The 22302-nt window shown below is 46.3% G+C and overlaps 1 protein-coding gene across 13 annotated transcripts in view; it reads left to right on the forward strand.

Moving 5' to 3' along the window:
• Positions 1–22302, forward strand: part of TRAK1 (trafficking kinesin protein 1) — a 154787-nt gene that overhangs the window by 125487 nt on the left and 6998 nt on the right. For 7 of the 13 annotated variants that reach the window (XM_069560722.1, XM_069560729.1, XM_069560723.1 and 4 more), the window contains 8 exons: positions 1278–1356; positions 2330–2460; positions 3341–3415; positions 3965–4102; positions 6562–6638; positions 8149–8385; positions 9899–10215; positions 15712–16050. In XM_069560722.1, coding sequence (XP_069416823.1) covers positions 1278–1356; positions 2330–2460; positions 3341–3415; positions 3965–4102; positions 6562–6638; positions 8149–8385; positions 9899–10215; positions 15712–16050 — 1393 coding nt within the window. The remainder of the gene's footprint in view (positions 1–1277; positions 1357–2329; positions 2461–3340; positions 3416–3964; positions 4103–6561; positions 6639–8148; positions 8386–9898; positions 10216–15711; positions 16051–22302) is intronic. The other 6 variants (XM_069560726.1, XM_069560731.1, XM_069560719.1 and 3 more) reach the window with 2 other exon arrangements.

Below are 22302 nucleotides of genomic sequence, written 5' to 3' on the forward strand. Positions count from 1 at the left end.
GGGTGGAAAAACCCTGGGAAAACCAGGACCCAGGCTGCTAGGTATTTTGATTGCCCAAGATTTTCCAAATTAGTGAACAACAAAGCCAGGGTTTATAAATCTCTGTGACTCCAAACCCACATAATTTCCCTTTACCCACTGCCCCTATCCAGAAACACAGATACATAGGGATTTAGTGTTTTTTGTTTATTTATCAGTGAGCTTTTGCTCTCCAGCCAGAGGTTTGGTTCAGCCCTGTTTAGCAGGCCCTTGGATTGTCAAGTTTGAGCTGCAAGCTCACCTGGGCAGGCCCAGGGCTCCCCAAAGTCCCTCAATATGGCAGACCATCTGTCACCTTGAACTTGCCTCCCTTGTTGCAAAGAGCCTCATGTCTGGGCTTAGCAAGATGCTCCTGTGCCTGAGAAAACGGTCATGTCTCTTAGCCCTCACCTCTTTCAGCCCCTCATAAGAGACATAAACCCAGAGTGATCAAGAGGGTTACCCAAGCTTTCTCTGCCAGCCAAGAGCCGAACAAAGAGTCTAGCCCAGTTTTCCCCATTCTGAGTTCCAGCAGCCACCCTAAGTAAATGCTCTGGCCCCAGGCACATGGTGACCGGTCCCTCTGTTGGAGTCATCACGTGAAGCAAGCAGAGGGAATCTGATCCCAGCCATAGATTCTGACTCCTCCACCTAGCTTTCAGTACGGTGATGTGTCTGGGGCCGGGACCTGAGAGCTCAGAGATACCTCTCTACCTGGGGCATTTTCTTGGAGCCTTCAGATCTCTGTCTTCCCACCTTTACACCCAGAGCAAAGCCATCCAGAGTCCAAGCATAGCTCCTAGGTCTCTGAACCTCAATGCTTTCATATTGTATCTTGTTTTGGCTCACCTGAAAACAGCAGGACAGATTCCCACTTGTGAACCTCAGAGGACCATACCTAGCACATAGCAGGTGTGGTAATTGTTAACCCTTCTTATTGTGGGGCTTATCCTTAGAATGCCCACTGTAGGCAAGGATGTGTCATAGGCTGTTTTGGGTCACAAAGGGATCCGTGACTGTGAGCCCGGACAGACACACATGAACAGACAGGCGGACTAATAGAGGGGCTCGCAGTTTCAGCAACTGCTTTGCATGATGCCCTCTAGTGGTTGGGATTGACTTTCTGTATCTGAGGGCGCAATGGGTGACAGCTGGGGAGATGCTGAAGGGCAGCATTCCAGACCCAGGTTAGCCCTTGCTGCATCACCTGGCCTGACCAGGTGTGGCTGTGGGGCCTCTGACCTGAGCCCTGTCCACAGGCCTGCCAGCTAAAGACGGAGACCATCACCTACGAAGAAAAAGAGCAGCAGCTGGTCAACGACTGTGTGAAGGAGCTGAGTATGGCCCGCCCCCTGCCACTCCTGTCCTCCCACCTTTTACTTTTCTCATTGGCCATCCTTAAGACTGGATGGATTTGCATCACTTGATAGAATGTGGTCTTCCTGCCAGCCTGGGCTCTTTAGCATTTTTTTCCTGAACACTAGAGGCCTCCCCTGATCTTGTGTGACACCCCTCACCCTCATTTATGACAAACTAGGTGGGAGGTTGTCAGCTATACATTCTCAGTCTCTCACCAAAATGGCTATTTAATTTTCATTTTGGCTTTCTGCAGGAATATTGGTTATCTAATGGCTAAATTAGGTCCAGCTTTAGAGTCCTGAACTGAAGGTGTGGAAAAATAACTTTCTAGTCATTTGATGTGTGAACCTTGAGGCCAGAGTTCTCAGCTTTGCAAATATTATGTGCCTTCCCCCACCCTCTCCATGAGAAGTTTACACATTAAGATCAGACAAAAGGGCAAACAGAATATTTTGAGTGTCAGCAAAATATCAGTGAAACACACCCTATGTTTAAATCTAGTAGAATGAGTTATGGCTCTGAATATGGGCTGCAAACACCCAGGGGAGTTGTGTTGTGCACGCAATAGTTCCCTTCTAGAACAGAGTGCAGCAGGAGTTCCTGTCACTGGTGATGTGTTTGTATGGAACATGTGGAACTGGTGAGAGTCGCCTTCTGTTTGGTGTGGTGCCTCCTGGCTGACCGCCAAAGCCTGCCTCATTTCTGGGGAGGTGACTCTAGGCAGTGAGGTGAGGCTCCCATACTGACCCTGGGAGCCACAGCTAGGGGTTGGTTCCTCCTCAGGACAGACCAAGCCCATAGAGGAAGATGGGGACTCTCCCCCCAAGCTCATCATCATGTGCCCTCTCCACTTCTTCCCCTGTCTTGTAATAATGACTTTTTTTTTTTCCTTGTACAAACCACAAAGAAACCATTGTCTCTGGTTCTTGTAATTGTTGTTTCTTGGTCAAAGGGGACGCCAACGTGCAGATTGCCAGCATCTCTGAGGAACTGGCCAAGAAGACAGAGGATGCTGCTCGCCAGCAGGAAGAGATCACACACCTCCTCTCCCAAATAGTTGATTTGCAGAAGAAGGCGAAAGCTGTAAGGCTTCTGTTTCTCTGACAGTTCTGAGATCAAGAAGGGGGCCATTTACCCCAAAGACAGTGCCCTTTGGATTCATATTTTAGGAAATTGTGCTGTCCGTTGAGAACTTTTGCTAAAGCTTAGCAGATTCAATAGCATAAAACTGGTTACCCTGAATTGGCAAGGGGATCATATTTATCACTATCTATTTTCCTGAGAAAAATCTGCAAATGAATGGAATTCATTAAGACATGTAAAGGTGCTATAAATAGAGAGTTTGGGAATTTAAGGTATAAATGATCTAGGTTAGCATTTCTCCTTACACAGGGCACGTGTAGGTTGTGCACAGAACAATGTCCCCTTTCGATTTAAGATGAAGCAGCAAAAAACCAGTTGTTTCCCATGTCAGGCCTTTGCTAGAAGCCCAAGGTGAAAGACTTCCAGAAAGCAGCTGTGATTATGGAAGTTCTTGCTTAGTCGCTAAGTCGTCTCTGACTCTTTGCAACCCCGGGGATTGTAGCTCACCAAGGCGCCTCTATCCAGGGGATTTCCCAGGCAGGAATACTGGAGTGGGTTGCCATACCTTCTCCAGAGGATCTTCCCGACCCAGGGATCAAACCCGCATCTCCTGCTTGGCAGGCCGACTCTTTACAGAATTCTTCCCAGGGCCACAAGGGAAGCCCAACTATGGATGTGGAGGTGGGCAATAGGGAATGAATGCAGACACAGGAAGGACTTTGCCTTCAAAACTAAAGGACAGACTTTCACTCCAGGATAAGATGAAAATCTCCTTGTGGGTGTGTGATAAGATCATAATGGATCGGTTAATAAGAGGGAAAATGTTAGACTTTGCTAAGTGTCGTAAAAGAGAAGCTGACTTCCCTTTCCCACGCTCTAGTGTGCAGTGGAAAATGAAGAACTCGTCCAACACCTGGGGGCGGCCAAGGATGCTCAGCGGCAGCTCACGGCCGAGGTAAGTGGCTCTCCCTCATTTCATAAGGCCCCCTTCCCAGCTGGGGCGCATCAGCCTCCCTCTGACAGGCTGTGGGTCCCATCCTTCTTAGCAACCGTTTTGATTATGAATTGAATGTCATTCTTACTCCTAAGGCAGCTCCCAGTTGCACTGACGCTGGTCCTGAGCACCTGGGAGGCTGGGCTCTTCACCAGCCTGGAGCCTGGCGTGCACGGGCTCCTGACAAATATTCCAATAAGGGAGAGGACACCCAACATGGTGTGCAGAAGGAACCCCATTCAAAGATGTGGCAGGAAATGAGGGAGTGATGATTTGCCCTCTCGTTTGTTTTGTCTCAGTTGTTAGTCTTTTAGGAGATTTCTGAGTCTGCGAGCTTCCCCCAAGTTCTAGAGAAACCATGCCTTGAGGACTGTTTGGCCTCAGGACACAGGACAGCTGGTCCTGGTGGGGGGCCAGGACATCTGTTAGTAATCCTGGGTCTTCCAGGCTCTTGGGAAGTGCCTGGTCTCACCATCTGAGCCCTCTCTGCTCTTTCCTGGTCTCCCGCAGCTACGCGAGCTGGAGGACAAGTACGCGGAGTGCATGGAGATGCTCCACGAGGCACAGGAGGAGCTCAAGAACCTCCGGAACAAGACCATGCCCAACACCACGTCCCGGCGCTACCACTCGCTGGGCCTGTTTCCCATGGTGAGTGCCCGCCTGCCGCCTGGCCACCCGCCTCCCACCCTCAGGCTAGCAGGTGCTCCTGGGAGGAGGGCAGGTCTGGAGCTGAGTCTCTATGGGTGGCTGGCTTCTCCCTTTTACAGCTTGGATCTGGATCCAAACTGAGGGCTTGTGAGCCCAGCCAGTAGCTTCTTAACCACACGAGACAAGTTGGTTCTTTATTTTCCATCCCTCTGAATCTATCTTTTTTACCCCTGCCCTTAGAAGATAAATGTAGTAGGAACTGGATTTTGTAGGCACCTCAGATATTTGGAAGATGCTATTTCTATGTTATTTTTTTCTGTAGAGTATGTGCTATTTGGGCCTCACAAGTGCATTCCAGAATTCTTAAGTTGCCTTATGGTTCTATTAGTTCTTTATATGCTTATTAACAACTTCCCCACTGGTTCTGGTATCTGTAATATGAAAAAACATTTCCCTTTGTGCTTTGTGCTGTATTTTTATATTTGTTATATTATTTCCCCCACAGTCTTTTTAGCTCTGGCCTAATCTGTTTCGTGTTTATACCTTAGGGGAATGTGGTTGAGAAGAGGGCTTTCCAGGAGGCTGACCTCTCCCAGGGTCGGGGTGGTTGGGTGGCATAGGGTGGAGCCCCTCTGCTGGTCATTTCCCAGTAATATTTGGTTGGGGAACTTTCTCATTTTGTCTTCTTCTGTCAAACTAGGGCCCCTTGAAGGTGGGGGCCCATGTCTTGCTATTTCCTCCTTCCCTGATACTCTGCACCGGTGCAGTGCTTGGCATGTGGTAGAGTCACAGGTCCTCACTAGACATTAGATCCGGGTGGCTGAATCAACAGACTGAAAAACCAACCACCAAGGAGTTTTCAGGCTCTGTTTCAATGGTTTGATGAAATACCAATTCTCTCTGAGAAGAGAATAACTCTTGAGGAAAAGCCCCCTAAATGAGATAGGCATGGAGGGCTGTATAAATATTTGTGAAACTTGGTCCCTTTAGAATTGGCCTTTACTCGGGGCTCTTATTCCTCCCTACCCTCCACCTCATTGCTTACGTTGTTACCCCAACCCCTTGCTGTCTGGCCCACTTTTCCTAAATCATAGTCTCCTTTTCTCCTTTGATTTCACATATAAAGTCAGGCTGGAACTCTCTCTCAGCCTGACTGAAATCTAAGGAAAACCAAAAAGAAAGACACAACATCAACAGTCAACTTTCCCAGGAGCACGTGGGTGATTCAGTGATCCCAATGAAGGCAGACAAGGACATTCTGGCCCCCGAATTCACTGATCTCGAGCTCACTACGCTCGGCCCACAGGCGACCCGTGCAGCTTTGCACATCCCCTGCCTCGCTTCCCCTTCTTCCCGGCTTCTCGTCTCCTGGGGCCATCTTGTTTCCTGCGTTCCCCGCTCTCAAGGACAGACGTTTTTTAAAACTAAACCATGCCAAAAGAAAAGCTGAATTGAAGGTCTACATGAATTTCTTTTTGAGAGATTGAGTTTCAGCTTTTATTATTTGCTGAGGTGGAGCTTTTGTTTGCCTTTTTCTGCTGTTGGCAGAGCTCAGTTTTTGAAGATGGCTATTTATAAAGTGCATTATGCATGAAAGGTATTTAAGGCAATCTAAAGCTTGCATCATGCCCATGCTTCTGGAGCAGAACGCCCGGATCTGCTTCCCTTGCTCCCAGCCCCTTCTAACTGCTGAATAAAACAGTGAGTAGCAGTTTTTCTCAAGTATGTTCCCAGTTCTCTCACCTTATGGCAATAGTTCTTAATCTGGGATCTACAGACAGGATTTAGGGGGCCCGTGAACTTCAGAGGAAGATTTTATCTTTTATCTTCAATAATCCCTAATTGCACTTGGTGTTTCCTTCCCTTGTGAAGGTAGGTAACAAACCACAGCAGCTGCGGTAACAAGCACAGCAGCACAGTCATCTCTGGGACTTTGTCATCCATCAAAATCACAGGTCCTATCATAATAGCACTTGTCAGTTGCCACAGATGTCCCAAAATACCACCTGTGCTAATCTCCTGCTCAGAGTGACAGTTGTTACCAGTTACTCTATCACACTTGCTGTTACTAACATTTTAGTAATTAACTCGATATATCTGGCTTCCTCTTTAATCCTAATTATGTCATTCATTTATAAACATCATTCTGATGCTTCATCACCTAATCCATAGGGTCCAGCACTCCCCTCCTTGTCTCCACCCTCGGACCTTACTTCCCACTAGCTTGTCTTTTTTTTCCTCCTTCATCTCCTGAATCTATACTCTGAAGTCCATTTTTGAAGGGCTGCCCACTGGATGGAGCTCCCCATGTGCTTACCTGCTCTCGTCTCCCTTCCCCTGGAGCACCTGGCTCCTGTCTCTTCTCTGGCCACCCTTGCAGGGGCCACACACTCATATTCTACTCCAGAGATAGAGCAATTGAATTGCTCACTCGCTGTGTGTCTCCTGGCTTTTCCCAGGACTCCCTGGCGGCGGAGATCGAGGGAACCATGCGCAAGGAGCTGCAGCTGGAAGAGTCGGAGTCGCCAGACATCGCGTAAGGCCTTGGTTCTCAGCTCCCAGGGGCTGTGGGGTGGGCACCAAAGTGCACTGTGGTCCTTCCACAGATGATCCAGATTAAGGGAAATTAGAGAATGAAGCCAACAACAACATCCTCCTTCCAAATGGCTCCTCTGGTTGGGTTTTAAATACATATTGTGAACTTGTGGAAAGTTGGGGAAGGACAGATGTATTTCCCATCTCTTGTCACACAAGCTCTGTCTTAACACCCCCCACTCACTTTTATCTTTCTTTTTGATGGAAAACATTAAAGTATTTTTACCGTGGCGGATTCATGTCAATGTATGGCAAAACCAATACAGTATTGTAAAGCAAAATAAAGTAAAAATAAAAATTAAATAAATAAAAGTATTTTTAACATCTGTTAAGGAAAGAAAAATAGGATGCAGTATGAGATACAGAGAAGGGCTTCCCAGGTGGCTCAGTGGTAAAGAATTCACCTGCCAAGGCAGGAGATGCAGGAAACTCGGATTTGATCCCTGGGTCAGGAAGATCTCTTGGAAAAGGGAATGACAACCCACTCCAGTGTTCTTGCCTGGAAGATCCCATGGACAGAGGAGTCTGGTGGGTTACAGTCCGTGGGGTCACAAAGAGTCAGGCACAACTGAGCACACATGTATGTGTGAGGTACAGAGGGCTCTTTGGGAAGGTGTGAGCAAGGCTTCCACTTCCCTTCTGCATACATTTAGGGGTGTCAGCCATTATCATCTCTCTTGCTAACTTGAAACCTTGCGCTTGACCTGCTTAGAGGCGTAATAAACCTGGAGTTTGATTTAATCAAGTTTTCTCTGTATCCAAATGCCATAGACAGAACTTGGAACCCCGGGATCGACCAGTGTCCCTAAACCTCAGTGCACGTGTGAAGCCGTTTGCAACCCAGAAAGAAGCAGCCATTACAGAAACACACCTACCATTTTCTCCTTAGAAGGGAACAAATGAACATCAGTGCAGTTCTGCTCTTAGAGATGGCAGTTTCCGGTGGCGGGGGCGAGGGGGCCGGTGTTTATCATCTCATTATAGATGTTTAAGACTAACTTGAAATCTTACTTTTTAAAAAAATATGAATGGTTGACAAAGACTCATTCTATGAAAATATTTTGAGCCCTGCTATATGCTTAGCAGTAAACACTGCCCCCCTGAAGTTTGCATTCTAGAGACTATCAAGAAGAATAGTAGGTGGGAGACAAAAGTTAGTATTAAATACGTTTGTAGGTCAAGCTTAGGGGAAGTAGGAAGCAGTATCACTCTAGCTAGCATCACCTTTAGGACACAACCATGTAGTGGAGCCTTGAATTCTGTGGGCGTTGAATCTCTTGAATTCCAACCAACCCCCTAAGAAACATGGAAGGTACAGGGTGGCGGGTTGCTTGGGGGTCACAGTGGACCTGCTGCCTGTTGGGTCCTCAGTGAATAGTGTTGGGAGGGTTGAATTCCAGGGTCATTCCTGCATCTGCTTAGTCTTGGATGATGTTGTGCATTCTCCCCAGTCACCAGAAACGAGTCTTTGAGACCGTGAGAAACATCAACCAGGTCGTCAAGCAGAGGTCTCTGACCCCGTCCCCCATGAACATCCCTGGCTCCAACCAGTCCTCAGCCATGAACTCCCTCCTCTCCAGCTGCGTCAGCACCCCCCGGTCCAGCTTCTACGGCAGCGACGTCAGCAACGTGGTCCTGGACAACAAGACCAACAGCATCATCCTGGAAACAGAGTCAGCCGAGCTGGGGTGAGCCAGCCAGGGACTTTTATCTTTCTGTTTGGGGGATAGGTAGGGGGTGAGTGAACACAGGTCTAGTCATCAGAAGAGGGAGGCCTGAAAAGTGTAGACTTACCTTTCAGTTCTCAAATTTGTTGTGCCAAACGGCTGAGCTAATGCTTATCTTGATGCTGGTATGTTAACCAGTTTAAAGGGGTGTAACAGGACACACCAGAAGTCAGCTTTTCTGTAAAATGTTGGAGGGGAGGATAAATGAATATTTTTTTTTCTGTTAATCTCTATCTGTTAGGCATTTATTTCATGAATCCCTTTGTAGCTTGGATTCTGAAAGGCTGAGGAGGACTCAGGCTCTGTCTCATGACCAGAATCTGGTTTGCTTCAGAAATTGGGGTGCAGCATGTCTGGCAAGTGCCCACCACACTCTGCATGCCTGGGGTGGGTCCTCCTTGTTAGTGGTCTCTCCCTCTCCTCCTGAAGCCCTGCAGGAACCCCACCTCCACCCTCATTGTCCATCCTTTTCCTATGACTTAACAAAATTAGTTTTTCTGACCGAAGAGTCAGATAGTTGGAAAATGCTTAATCAGAACTCTGAGGGTTTTTTGGACTTAATTATTATTATTTTTCTTACTGAAGTATAGTTGCAGCCTATGTTATGTAAGTTATAGGTGTAGGATATAGTGATTCACAATTGTAAAGACTATAATCCATTAATAGTTACTATAAAATATTGGCTATATTCCCTGTATTGTATAGTATATCCTTGTAGCTTATTTATTTTATACGAAGTACTTGTACCTCTTAATCCCCTGCCGCTGATAACCACTAGCTTGTATCAGAACTCTCTTAGAGATCTCAGCTCCCTAAATTCAAGAGGAAAAAGGCGCATCCCTGGAGCCAGCTGTCCTGTTGGAGACCAGGAATTGCAGCCTGAACAAGGTTTCTTCCCTAGGTGTCACGAGGGAGATATTTGTAGGGGCTGGGTTTATTATGTCATGTTTGCAAGTTTTCCTTGCACTTTAGTAGCCCCCTCCTCACCTCCCTGAGGAAGAAAAAACCAACAGAGGGAATTGTTCTTCTGGACAGGCATTCGTTTCCCCATTTTTGCCTACATTTAGCCGTTTGCCTTGGAGAAGGCATTGGCAACCCACTCCAGTACTCTTGCCCGGAAAATCCCATGGACGGAAGAACCTGGTAGGCTGCAGTCCATGGCGTCGCTAGGAGTTGGACACGACTAAGCGACTTCACTTTCACTTTTCACTTTCATGCATTGGAGAAGGAAATGGCAACCCACTCCAGTGTTCTTGCCTGGAGAATCCCAGGGATGGAGGAGCCTGGTGGGCTGCCGTCTATGGGGTCGCACAGAGTCAGACACAACTGAAGCGACGCAGCAGCAGCAGCCGCCGCTTGCCTTGGTTTCCTTAGAAGTTCCAGCTGCCACCCGGAAACTAATAGTAAGGACAGTGCTGTCCAGCGCCCCCTGCTGGCTGCTCCGCGCTCACCCCCCCGTTTCCCCTCCTTCTAGAAACGAGGAGCGGAGTAAGAAGCCTGGCACGCCAGGCACCCCGGGCTCCCACGACCTGGAGACGGCGCTGCGGCGGCTGTCCCTCCGCCGGGAGAACTACCTCTCGGAGAGGAGGTTCTTCGAGGAGGAGCAGGAGCGGAAGCTCAGGGAGCTGGCGGAGAAGGGCGAGCTGCTCAGCGGCTCCCTGACGCCCACTGAGAGCATCATGTCCCTGGGCACGCACTCGCGCTTCTCCGAGTTCACCGGCTTCTCCGGCATGTCGTTCAGCAGCCGCTCCTACCTGCCGGAGAAGCTTCAGATCGTCAAGCCGCTGGAAGGTGATCACAAGGGGCCTCGGCCCCTCTCTGCCCTCCTCAGCGACTCCCTGTGGTCCCTGATCCACCACCGGAAAGCGGGCAACCTCTGTAACGCCTACTCCTTTTTCTTCCGGGATAGCCACCCCCGCTGCTGGTTTGAGTTCCTCTGAGTGCCCCAACCTCCACCTCTCCCGGTGCAGGTTTGGAAATACAGCCCAGACTAACCTCCATCAGCTAAGCCAAAGAAAAGAAAACGTGTTTGGCGCTGGTTTCCTAATTCTCTTGCATTCAGAATCTTTTAAATACAAATGGTTAGGGAAGGCAGAGGCGCTCCTGACATCCTCAGGAGTCAATTAGGTCAGGTCAGAGGGCTCTGAGGAGTGCAGAGAATTGATGCTTTGACTTTTCAGAAAATTTGGTGTCAGGGAGGGGCTGCAAAGCAAACCTTGTTTTAAGTTGTTTATTCAGTAACCATGAGAAAGCAGTTTCCTGTTTGTTGACTCACATGTTCTGCTTTGATCTTCAAACAAAAAGGGTGTGGCTTTCTTCAGATGCAGTGTGCTCCACAGTTGGGGGGCCGGGAAGAGGGTGGCTGTGAAGGAGAGTGAGCTCTGTACCTCCTTAAGCCTACCTTTTCCAGGGGCCATTCAGGTTTAGGTATCAGGAACACCCTAGATGATTAAACTCATGGAAACACTTTTCTTTCTCTCTTTCTGCTTTCAGCATTATAAAGTATGTTCCCTTTACTTATCACTGCCCTGCTAAGAACCATCAGGTGTTTGTAATATGCATTTTTTTCACCTTCTTTAGTTTGAAAACCCATGAGAGTTTTAGAAGATATTTTAATTCTATATTATACATCTAATGCAAAGCCAAATCAGAATTTCTGTAGAGGCAGTATTTCTCAACTTCTTTAAGAACCCATTTTAGACATTAATTCCTAATCTATCCCCTCAGAAAATGTAATGTGATAGATATACTGTTTACGTATTATATGTGTATCTGTGCCTAAAAAGAGTACAGTTATTCACCCCAAAAGAACCAGTTTTCGGCCCTGGAGTGGGGGCTGGAGTATCACCTCTGTTAGGATGCATGCTGTAAGATGAGCTTGTACTTGTTAAAGATCCAAGAAATGCGGGGTCCCATATTCTGAAAAGGAAGGAAGAGGGTGGATAAACATTCTTTTTCATGATTACTTCTAAATTGTATAATGTAGGTCCTTAGATTTCAGAAGAGGGATAGCTCATCCTTTTTTTAATTTATTCAGTTGTAAGCTTGGTGATTGTTTTCTGATTCACTATTATGTCTGTTTTTCTTTCAATAAAATTTTTCATTTCTGCAATTTTACTTTTTGCCTTTCTTTTCTTTTTTCTCCTTTGTCTCTCAAAGGTCATTGGAATTTATCATCTCTATCTTGTCTGCTTTCTACATTTTACTTTGTGTTTCATTGATCATCTAAGGATATATTTTTGACTGGTTTTCCAAGCATATTTTAGAAGAGATTTTTTTTAAGAAATTATTTTGACCAAGTCATCTTTTTCTCTTTTAATCTTGTGACATAGATAGCAGTATTTCTGTGATAAATTAATAGAATAAGAACAAATCCCATTAGATTTGCAAGATAAACTTCATCTATAGAACTCTGTTCACCAGGAACCTTTATCACTACCATTAAAAAGTCATGTCTTATCAATATGGGCTACAAGGTATTCTCACGATAGAATCTAGCCTTCTGGCTCCATTTTATAGTCCTTTGACTTCTTAACGGTTTAAAATACAATCAACTTTTTTTCTTTCTCTGCAATTACCTTTTTGTGTTACTGTGTTTAATTTGATATGGTGGAGTGCTGACATAGAAGTATGCCTGATGCTGTGTTCATTATAGCTCTAACTGTGATGCTGGCTAAGTTACTTCACCTTTTTGAGCCCTGTTTCCCATATTGTAAAATAGGGCTCACATCTGCCACACAAGATTGTGGCAAGGAATAAACGTGATGTGTTTTGTATTATGCTCAGCATCTATTAGGTACTTATTAACTTGTAGGCTCCTCGAACTTATTCCTGTTCCGGTAACTCAGGTAAAAAGGCTAGCCTCACCAGTGTTGAGACCTGGACCAGCATTGTGGTGGTGCCATGTTCTTACCTCCTTTTTCAATGGACCGCCAAGAAGCTGATAGGATTCCCGTGTTCTCCAGTGACCCAGGTAAATGTACCTGGGGTGAGGCCCCTGGAGAATGTTGGCTGGGATCATCATAGCAGATAGCCAATCTATGCCTTCCATCTGTCTTCCTTACCTGTTTAATTAATCTTGCTGTCTGCTCATTGGTGCCAGCCAAAATAGATGGGCTAGGTGTTTTGTCTCTTCACCTTACCTTACACGTTTTAAGTAGGTGAAGAACAAACAAAACATTCAAACTAGAAAGAGATATATCTGCATTAAAAAGATGAATCAGACAGTATTTTTTTCCCTCTATTTTGCTCTTCCTTTCTAATTATAATCAGATAGTATTTCCAAATAAACAAGTTAATATGTAATTAGGGAAAAGCACACACTTCCAAGCTGTCCATTATCCAGCAAGTTTAGTTCTAACTTTTAAGCCTCAGGTGCCCTGCTGACATAAATGGATTGAGTCTTCTTCTGTTTTGGTGACATGAAAACCTTTTAGTTAAAACAGTGGGGTGTGGAAAGAAAGCAAACAGAAGGAAAAGGATAGTGACTGTAATTATGTTTTTGCCCTATCCACACCCTGCTCCATAGGCCTTCATCTTGGTGCTGACTGGGAACCCAACATTTCCTCTCTTTGCCTGCCTGACCCCAGCGTCATTCACATGTGGGCGGGAGAAGGTGATGTTGACGGGAGGTGGGGTAAAAAGCCAAGTATTATGCATCTTTCAGCATAATCTTTCCATTGTAGTCTCACTAGATTTCCTTGCTCTGCATTTTCAGGGAATGCAAATAACTTGGTGTACTTTGTAAGCTATTTAACTCCAAATAGCAACTCTCTGTAGCCTCATTTGTGTCTTGGACTCATGCATAGGGTGGGGAAAATGGGGCAGCCTGTTAAACAGATGGAAGACGGAGGCCCACCGGACTCTCTTCTGGGCCTAGGCCTCCAGCCTCCTGGTGCATTGTAAATGTCTAGAACCCCCTTCAGATGGATGGGGAGACCTGGCACTTCCTTGACACAGTTCTTCACTTTCCAGTGTGTTTGCTTTGCCTTTAGTCCCCTTCCAAAGGTAGAGGTGATGTGGCCACATTGCACCTGGGGATTTCTCATCTTCCTTCTAAGCCCTGGTTGTGCTGCTCCAAGCTGGGTATCAAAATTCTTTAAAATTTCTCCCCAGTACAGTTTTGTTACCAGGGATGTGGATGTGTGAATAGTGAACACAAAAACAGTGGGCCCATTTTGGATTACTATGCATGGAGGTCCCCAGGAGTGACAGGAGAACCCCAGTGGCCGGAAACCCCATTGCATCCCCTGGCAGGCCCTGGACACCCATGAGGAAGTTCCACTGCCCGCTGGGTATTCCTCCAGATTCTCATTGAGCCCAGGTTCCTGGCTGGAATGCTGATGGCCTTGCTTGTTTTCAGACCTGTGGTTTGGGGAGGGAAGTGGGGTGAGTTTATGGAAAGAACTAGGCCTTTAGCACTGAACATTGGCTGTGCTACAACTAACTCAGTGACTTTGGAAGTTAGGTAACTTCAGTAAACCTCTGTCTGTGAAAGTGCGTGTCATAATACTTAACCATGACAGGTGGTTTTGAGGAATGAGTTGAGGTGATACATATAAAACAAGCTGCCCTGATGACATGTCTCTGTACAGGGTAGCTTTTTAAGAAATAGTGCCATGGAACCTAGGACTTAGGATCCCATGGACAGGTTTGTTTCATTATATGCACCTTTGGTCTTTTTTCTTTTCTTGTTGCATTTAGACTATTTTCTATTTTTATTCAGTAGATTCCAGTTAAGTAGGTTGCTATTGTACTTGTGACACTTAATGCCTGGATAAACTCCAAAGTGTGTATGACTTTTTTCTGTTTTAAGTGGATTTGAAATCGTCCATCTATAAAACCCTTTTAAGACTCTTTGGCTGAGACTATCCGATGAGAAATTATTTTCCAGCAGTGTTTTGGAGGCAGTGCACTCAACTGCACACGGCAGAGGACTGGGGGCTCAGTTACATTCCTGGACCACTTCCTGGCCTCTGGCCTCTGGCCCCTGGCCTCCCTTTCCCTTTTCTTTTATCTGGACTCCTGAGCTGCTGGCTCCTGGCTTCCCTAGTTTCCCTTTCTGACGTTCCCCCAGGGCAGCCTGGAGGGATCCCGGCTCTCCTCACAGAGGATGCCCTCAGCAAGCCAGCAGTGACAGTCTGAGAGTTATTTGTGCAGGAAGGCTCTTGCATTTTCATGCTTGAGAACCACTTTCAAAGTCTCTCTGTTGAGTTTGGCATGTTTTCAGTGTAGCCAGCTTCTTCATCTGTGGAATGGGTATAGAATGCCCAGCCTCACGAGCTGCGCACCCCCAATACCAGAGCCATGTGAGGGGTAATAATGTCCTAAGGGGGAAAGAGTTGCTCTGGCAGATGGGTTGGGCAGAATCCTGGCACAGAGCAACGTGCTAAAGGATCTGAGATGTTGTTCTTCAGTACATACGCTTCTTAGCCCAGGCTTCCTAAGAAGGCTTGGTCTTGGAATACCTCTCTCTGTGAGTACCTGGTACACCCTCCAGGTCCTCAGAGACACGCTCTGGTGTTATTACAGACCTTACACCATGTCATCTGAGTCCCGGGGTCTGGTGTCATTGAGGAGATCAGCTCCTCTGCTTCAGACCTCTGGGTGGACTTACATGTTCTTAAATCACATCTCTTTAAGCCAGTTCCCACTCCCCAAACCTGCAGCCTGTCAAGGTTGCTGCCAGCATACAGGAAACTTAGGTAAAGGAGGTAACGGCCATGCCCACCATTTATCCGTGTGCTATGATCATATGTTTTTGCTTTTCTCTTGTTGTGGGTGCCTAGGATTGGTTTGACATCATCTGATTCTGTTTCTGCTGTCTTCCCTATTCCCAGCATTGTGTGCTTGGCATAGAATCCACATATCCACCCCTGCTCCCTACCCCTCTTTCTGTGCTTGTCGTGCTTATTTTTTCCTCTTCTATGTCTAAAGTGATTCTGTGTTGAATTTGGGGGTTGACATCAGTTGCTTAAAATAAAGAGTTTGTCACCCAACATCCTTGACACATAGTATGATGTTGATTTTACTTTGTTAAAAAAATGGATTTTTGCCCTGAGATTGGTGCTCCTTCTGGGCATGGAAGGGGGTTGGTGCCTGACATACAGTAGGAGGGGGGCAAGGCAATTCCGTGGGTGTCCCTCCCTGAGTCCACCTGTGGCTCCCAGGGCCCGCGGGGTTCGCACTCCGAGCTGGAGGGTGGTGAAGAGCCATCAGCTTAGACTCCCGTCCTAACCCTCTCTTCTCCCTGTCACCCCCTTCCCCCCCGCCCTTTCTCCTTGCAAGGTTCTGCCACCCTTCACCACTGGCAGCAGTTGGCCCAGCCTCACCTTGGGGGCATTCTGGACCCCCGGCCTGGTGTGGTCACCAAGGGCTTCAGGACACTGGATGTTGACCTGGACGAAGTATACTGCCTTAACGACTTTGAAGAAGATGACACAGGTGACCACATTTCCCTCCCAGGCCTAGCTACCTCCACGCCAGTTCAGCACCCAGAGACCTCAGGTGAGAGGTCCCGAGCACGTGTGACTGTCTCAGGCAGCAGAAGTTACCCAAGCCGGCCTCAGGCTTTCCCAGAGGAGATGCAGGAGCCGCCAGCGGCCGAGGAGGAGGAGGAGGGGTCTGGTGAGGGCACCGCCATCAGTCCTGTAAACCTGGCACCTCTACCAGAGGCAGAGTTCCAGGCCATTCTCACTTCCGTTCCGAGCACCATCCGTAGTGGCTCTCTGTCTGTAGCTTCTGCTCGTCTGTGTGGGTGATGATGAAAGCATTCCCATCATGGGGTTCCGTTTTTTAATAGAGTCTGATGCCTCCTTTTGTAACAAATGGGTGCGGCTCCTTGCCCATCTTGGAGGTGCATGGCCCAGCAGGCTCTTGAAGGGGAGCAGGAAAGGCTGCTAAAAAAGAAGTGGATTATTGCCCCGTCATTCCCCCCTAATCCTGAGCATCAGCTCCCCATTTCTGTTCTGGGTTGCTTCCCACATCTAAGGGGCAGCTTCTCAAGTTCCCTGATGACCTCCAAACTGAGCTGAGCTGGGCAATTTTAGGGGAAATTTTGAGTGCTGGAATGTTCAGAAGGTTAATGAGAGAATGTGTTACCTGCATGATACATTAAAATTGGAAGAAGCCCAGAAAGTGTTCAGGATTTCAGACAGCACTTCAGAGATCAGCCTGTTCATTTCCTAACTGTAGTGAAGATATGTGTGTTTTCGTTCCAATTTATACATGTGTTCAAAGTGGATTTTTTAAAAGTGCTTTAGCAATTCTCCTTAATCCAGCAAACCCTAAGAGGATGTTAGTAAGCTTTTTTAGAGAGAGAATTCTAGATGAATCTGGAAAAGAGCCCTGCCTGATCTCTGTGTCCTCCCTGCCCACTCCCCCTCCCCCAGTATTAAAGTTATGACCATGAGTTTGCAGAATTACATATCCTAGGTGTCACTGGGATGCAAAGCTTTGTGCTCGGGGCCCTGGGATCACAGGATCACATGGGTTACTATTTACCAAGACTTCCTGGACTTCCTCATTTCTTGGGCTGAGGGGGAGAGACCCAGACAAAGAGGAATTAACCCAATGTCATCATCCTAATGACATTTCCAAGTCACCAGGTTTCAGAAGAGCACATTCATCTTTGTGACTGACAATTTTCATTCATGGACGGTACAACACTCCACATATAGTACAGAGCAGGTGAGAGCTGAGGTTCATGGTAGTGTCTCCCATCCCCTGGGTGAGTTCACACCCCTGTGGCCAAAAATGTTTTAAATTTTTTTTCCTTTGACATAAACTAGGTATCATCAAGTAAAAAAGATTGTTTAACACCTAGGTTTATTTTTATTTTTTAGCCATTAGGTTACCAGATTAAACTTGCAATGGAATAAAAATTCTCACAAAGAGGAAACCAGCTTAGGTATTGTTACCTCCTTTTGTCATCAGCATTGGTGCCCTTCTGGAAGGCAGACAGTGGGGCAGGAGACACTGTGTCTGCTGATTTTGTGACTGAAGCAGCAGGCATTGTGTCAAATGTGGTGACCCTTCCCTGCAGCCTGACAGGTGAAGTAGAAGTGAATGCTGTGAGTTTAAAGAAGCACCATTAGGTTCATCTTTGAAAAATTGTAGAGAAGGAATAAAGCTTACCAAGTCAGCTAAGAATATCCCTCTGAAGATAGCAAGGGCAAGGGGACCAGGTGTGAGGAGCTAAGTCCTGACCACTTTCCTCACCACACACAAAGGCATATCTGTTGCTTCTTCCCTCCTTCCTCAAACCTGGAACAAATCCAACCCAACAACTCTTGGGAAGAGCACACAAACCTCCAGTGGAAACTGTAGAGGGGTCACATTGGAAGTGTGCGGCCAAAATGAGTTAGATTGCTGCAGGGAATTTAGAGAAGGTCTGATCATCTAGACAAGCGTTCTCCTGAGATTGTTTTCTGAGTAAGGTGTATCAAAAGTTCTGTGCAGGAAGGAAAGGCATGGCTAATAATTTGGCTCTTTTTCCTTGGTGGGGAATTATGGGACCATTTTGATTCTTGGAATGTAAGAAGCACATCACTCAATGTAAATCATCCCAGGGGCCCTGAGTGACATTATGCACATAATCGTGGAGTCATGGGCAGACAGATAAGCTTCCATGGGGAGGCCTGGGGCATCCTCTGTCTTGGGATTTGTCCTCAGGCTGGCCTGCTCTCTGCCTTGGTCTCCCTTTTGCTGTTGCCAAACAGCACAATTCCAGGAGCTGCCATCTCCCTGGGAAGACTTAGTAGGGAGAACCTTTGAAGACAGAAGGTGATTAACCTTTCTTTTCTAACAACTGGTATTATGGGAGGAAATTGGGAAAACTTGTATATTAGGCAGTTTTGTCTAGAGCCTGCTCTCTCATGGAGAAAACATTTTGAGTGCTGAAAAATATTTATTAATATATTTTAATGTATTATTGTATCATTATTTGATTTTTATAATCTCATGTCTTTAAAAAGGATGAATCCTTGTTATATTTGTAAATAATTTAGATGATTAAAATGGATTATGATAAACAACTTTTAGATTATTAGTTTTACTTTATTTCAGTAACATATTTTGTTTTAATTCATAAAGTGTACTTTTATCAGAAATAATCTCATACTGTCAGTGTTTCGAATTTTAGGCATTTATGTGTAGCGAAGAGCCTGCATGTGGTAAAGGTTAAAGATTAGAGGATAAAATCACACAGTTAGGTCAGCAGATGGTAGTTTGGATGGACAGTCCAATTGAATTACCTGGATGCCTTGATTCTTAAAGGGAAGACAGAGGAGGAATTAAAGCAACATGGAAGAAAGTAAAGGTCAGCTTACTTAATACTCATACACATGGAGACCATTTCCAGTGGGAGAAATGTCCTAAAACAGACTCCTACACATCATGGCAGCCTGCTTGGCAGTGGTTCTGCAGTAGAGCTGTATTATCTTTGGGGCTGAGGTCCTAAAGTTAGTGTTGAAAGTAAACGTCTCATTTGGTCAAAAGTACCCTTGGAAATCCCTGAAGGTGCAGGTCTTCAGCCCCTCAGAAGCAAAAGCCAAGAACTAGCTTCCTTTGTAGCTTTCTTATTTGTCACACAGGCATGCGCTCTGCTCAGGCGAGTTCCTGGAAGGGAAGGGAACAGCTGAAAGAAGCAGACGATTAAGGAACTGGGTGTCACTCCAGCCTCCTCTGGGGCCGGGCTGGTGTGAACAAAGCCTCCAGTGGGCATTCTGTCACACTTGTCAGTCCCACTGGGGAAGCAGGACCCAAAGGGGCTTGTGAGGGAACGCTGGCCATGGGGACCTGAAGAATCTGGAAGGAAAAGTCTGGTACATTCAATTCACAGACCACTGGGTCTGGGAATGTTCCTTCTTGTCTCTGCCTAGAGAGCTGAGGGAGTTCCCACTCAGATGGCCAGCCTTTCCAACCTTGCCCTGCTGTGTAGCAGTTAGAGGAGCTTGGTCACGGTGGACAGAACCAGGATCTGCTCGCACCCCTGTGTTAGGAGATGTTAAGGAAGTCCTGTGCTCTTGCATCAAAGTGTATACTACACCACAGCAAAACAGGCCAGTGCAGCCTGAAGTGGAAAAATGAATGAAGAACTGCTTTATTGACTTGTCTCAAACAGCATGGAGTCAACCCTACTTAAAATTTCCAGAATAAGCCTGCTTTCTGGAAGCACTTTCTCTAGGAACCTCATCTCTGAAAACCACAGGAGAGTGCTCTAGTGCTGGGAAGGGCACCCACGTGGCCTGCTGAGTGGGTATTTGTACTCAGCCTTTTCTAAAGTGAAGGGGCCTTGAGGGAGTTGGGAACCGAGTTTCAGGTTTGCTGTCCAGTTGTACCACCTAGCGATGCCCTGGAGAAGTGCACCTTTGGACTGGCTCCAGGAGCACCAGCTGGATGAACTGGGGCCAACTTAGCCAGGCCAGCTCCCCACACATGTCGATGGTTGCCACAGGACAAACAAGAAGGCAAGAGGGCACAGGATCCAGCTCTGCTGGCATCTTAAGACTCCAAAGAGATTTTTACATTTGCACTTTTGACTTTTTTTCCAAAAAGTCACTTTATCCTCTGAAGATAGCCCAGAAGCCACTTGAAAGAATTTCTGGTTCTGTCTGCCGCGCCATGAGATTATTCCTCTGTTAAGTCACTCTTTAGATAAAACAGAGTAGACAATGTGGTACGGCGGGTCAACTAAACTTTTCATTTGTTTAAGTTTTGCAGGAACCAAAAGTTGTACAGAAGCCAGAATAAGATCTTGTGATGTGGTTTTCAGTCTCTGTGCTAGAAACCTTCCCGGAACCGATGGGCTGAATGTCTGCACTGGGGACTCCTGGGTCTTTCAAACTGTAGATGGGGGCTGTGTAGAAGAAATGCATAAGAAGCAGAGAAAAAGAGTTACAGGCCCATGTTAAGCCTGGTACTAACGGCTTTCAAATACCATCTTGTAACACTGTGTGGTTTTAAATCACTTTTATCTTTTTTTAAAAAAAGGAAAAGATAAAAAGCGGTTCTGCTCTATTTAAAACTGCCTTTGTTTCCCTACTCCTCAGAGAAAAACACCAGTTAAAGCTACGTTAGTCCCAAACAGCATTTATGTTAATGATGAAACACAGGGCAAACAAAAGTTTATGGAGTTTTTCCCGCATGGACTCATCACAGAATTCTTTTCCCCCAGAAAAATTCATGCAGAGACAATCTTGAATAATCAAGGGTTAACTAAGTGTAAAAGTTCCCTTTGATAGATTAGGATTTTGTACCAGTTTCAGAACCTGGAGGAGGAAGAACAAATAAAAATAATAAAGGATTAGGGGCTTGGGGGAGGAGAGGGGGAGAAATGCAAGTTCATTCCTAAATAAAATACTTGATGAAAGTATTTGTCAGTGTTTGTACTTCTAGCTCACAACACTGCGATCCTCCAATCAGACTGAGAAAAAGAAGGAGGATTTAAGTAGGAAGTCAGAGCATTAAATCCAGGAAACCCTGTCCTTGGAGGCCTCATGTGAACTGCACAAGGTGAACTCACAGCACCTAAGGCAGGGCTTTGGGGTGCAATAGGGCCTGGGCCCTCTCCCTGAGCCCCTGCTCCCTGCCCTGAAGACTCTGTTAGCGCCTCCTGCTTTGGGAATATGCTCTATCCCGTACACAGAACTGTAGGAATCAGCCCCTAACGGCTCTGTGGCGACTCACTCTCTCTGTGTTGTGTCCCAAGGAAGGGAGATGCTGCAGCGGCCCGGCGGGCAGTGGTGACTCAGAGAGCTGGCGGGTCCAGGCGTCCCAGTGGTATTGCAGAGGGGCTGAACCTCTGGCTTTGGCACTTTTGATTCTTATTGATTTACCTCAGTCTTCTCAAGCTGTCCATCGCTTCGGGGGAATGATGACCTCTGAATTTTAGCAGCCTTTTCCTATTCCCAAAACCCATTTGCATAAGATGGGTTTTGCTTCCGCTGATGCAACGGTGTCTAAAATATCCATCTCACACTAGCTGTTGCGATTGAAGATCCAATACGTAATGGGGTGGAGGAGGAGGTGAATGTGTGTGACCTTTTGATTTGATACTCTGGCCATGCTTTTAAATGGAGTATGCTTCTAAGTTTAAATCCAGCCTCGCTTTTGTTTGATTTTTTTTTAAGATGTTCTCTCTCTTATAACTGTTCTGTCCTAATTACTTCTACTTACTGCATTTTTTTCCCTCCCTCCCAAATAACCCATCATGCCTGATATTTGGGATGCTTTTCTCAGGTTTTCTGTTGCTTTTGTTTCTAGACTTTATTGCAGTTAGAGAATCGTGATTGTTTGGTTGCCTTTTCTTCATAGCTTCTTCCGTTTTTGTTTTGCTCACAGTCATTTCTCAGTTATCTGAGTTCCTAAACCATTACTTTTTTGATTGAGAAGCAAAGATGCATAAAGGCTATTTTTACATGTGTTTCCCACACCCCTCCTGCTTTGCCTGGAGCTCCTTGAGGCTGAGAGTTTGCTCTTGTGGCTGTGGAGCTGGCTGCCATGCCAGGGGCTACCGGAGCCTTCCTTGACACACAGAGACGACTTGGACCACAGCCATCAGGGCAAACCAGTCTTGCACAGCTCCTGAGTCACTGCCACCATTTTTGTGCTTTGGCTTTGTCCTGCCTGCCTTCAATTTGTGTGTCTCCAATATTTTTTTTAATTTCATCTAGTTTCTTGTTTTTCCTTTTTCTTTTTTAAAGACACAGTCACCTGTGTGTGGATCTGTAGGTTTGGGGCACCAATCTATTCTGGTTTGATTTCCTTTTTGTCAAATCCAAGAGAAAACTTGCCGTAAAGAGCTAGAAGATTCTTGTTCCAGACTTTTGAATCTTCAGCGTGCTCATGGCCTCCAATACCCTATCATTTTTCTCCCAG

Source organism: Ovis canadensis, chromosome 19, assembly GCF_042477335.2.
Source record: "Ovis canadensis isolate MfBH-ARS-UI-01 breed Bighorn chromosome 19, ARS-UI_OviCan_v2, whole genome shotgun sequence".
NCBI lineage: Eukaryota > Metazoa > Chordata > Mammalia > Artiodactyla > Bovidae > Ovis > Ovis canadensis.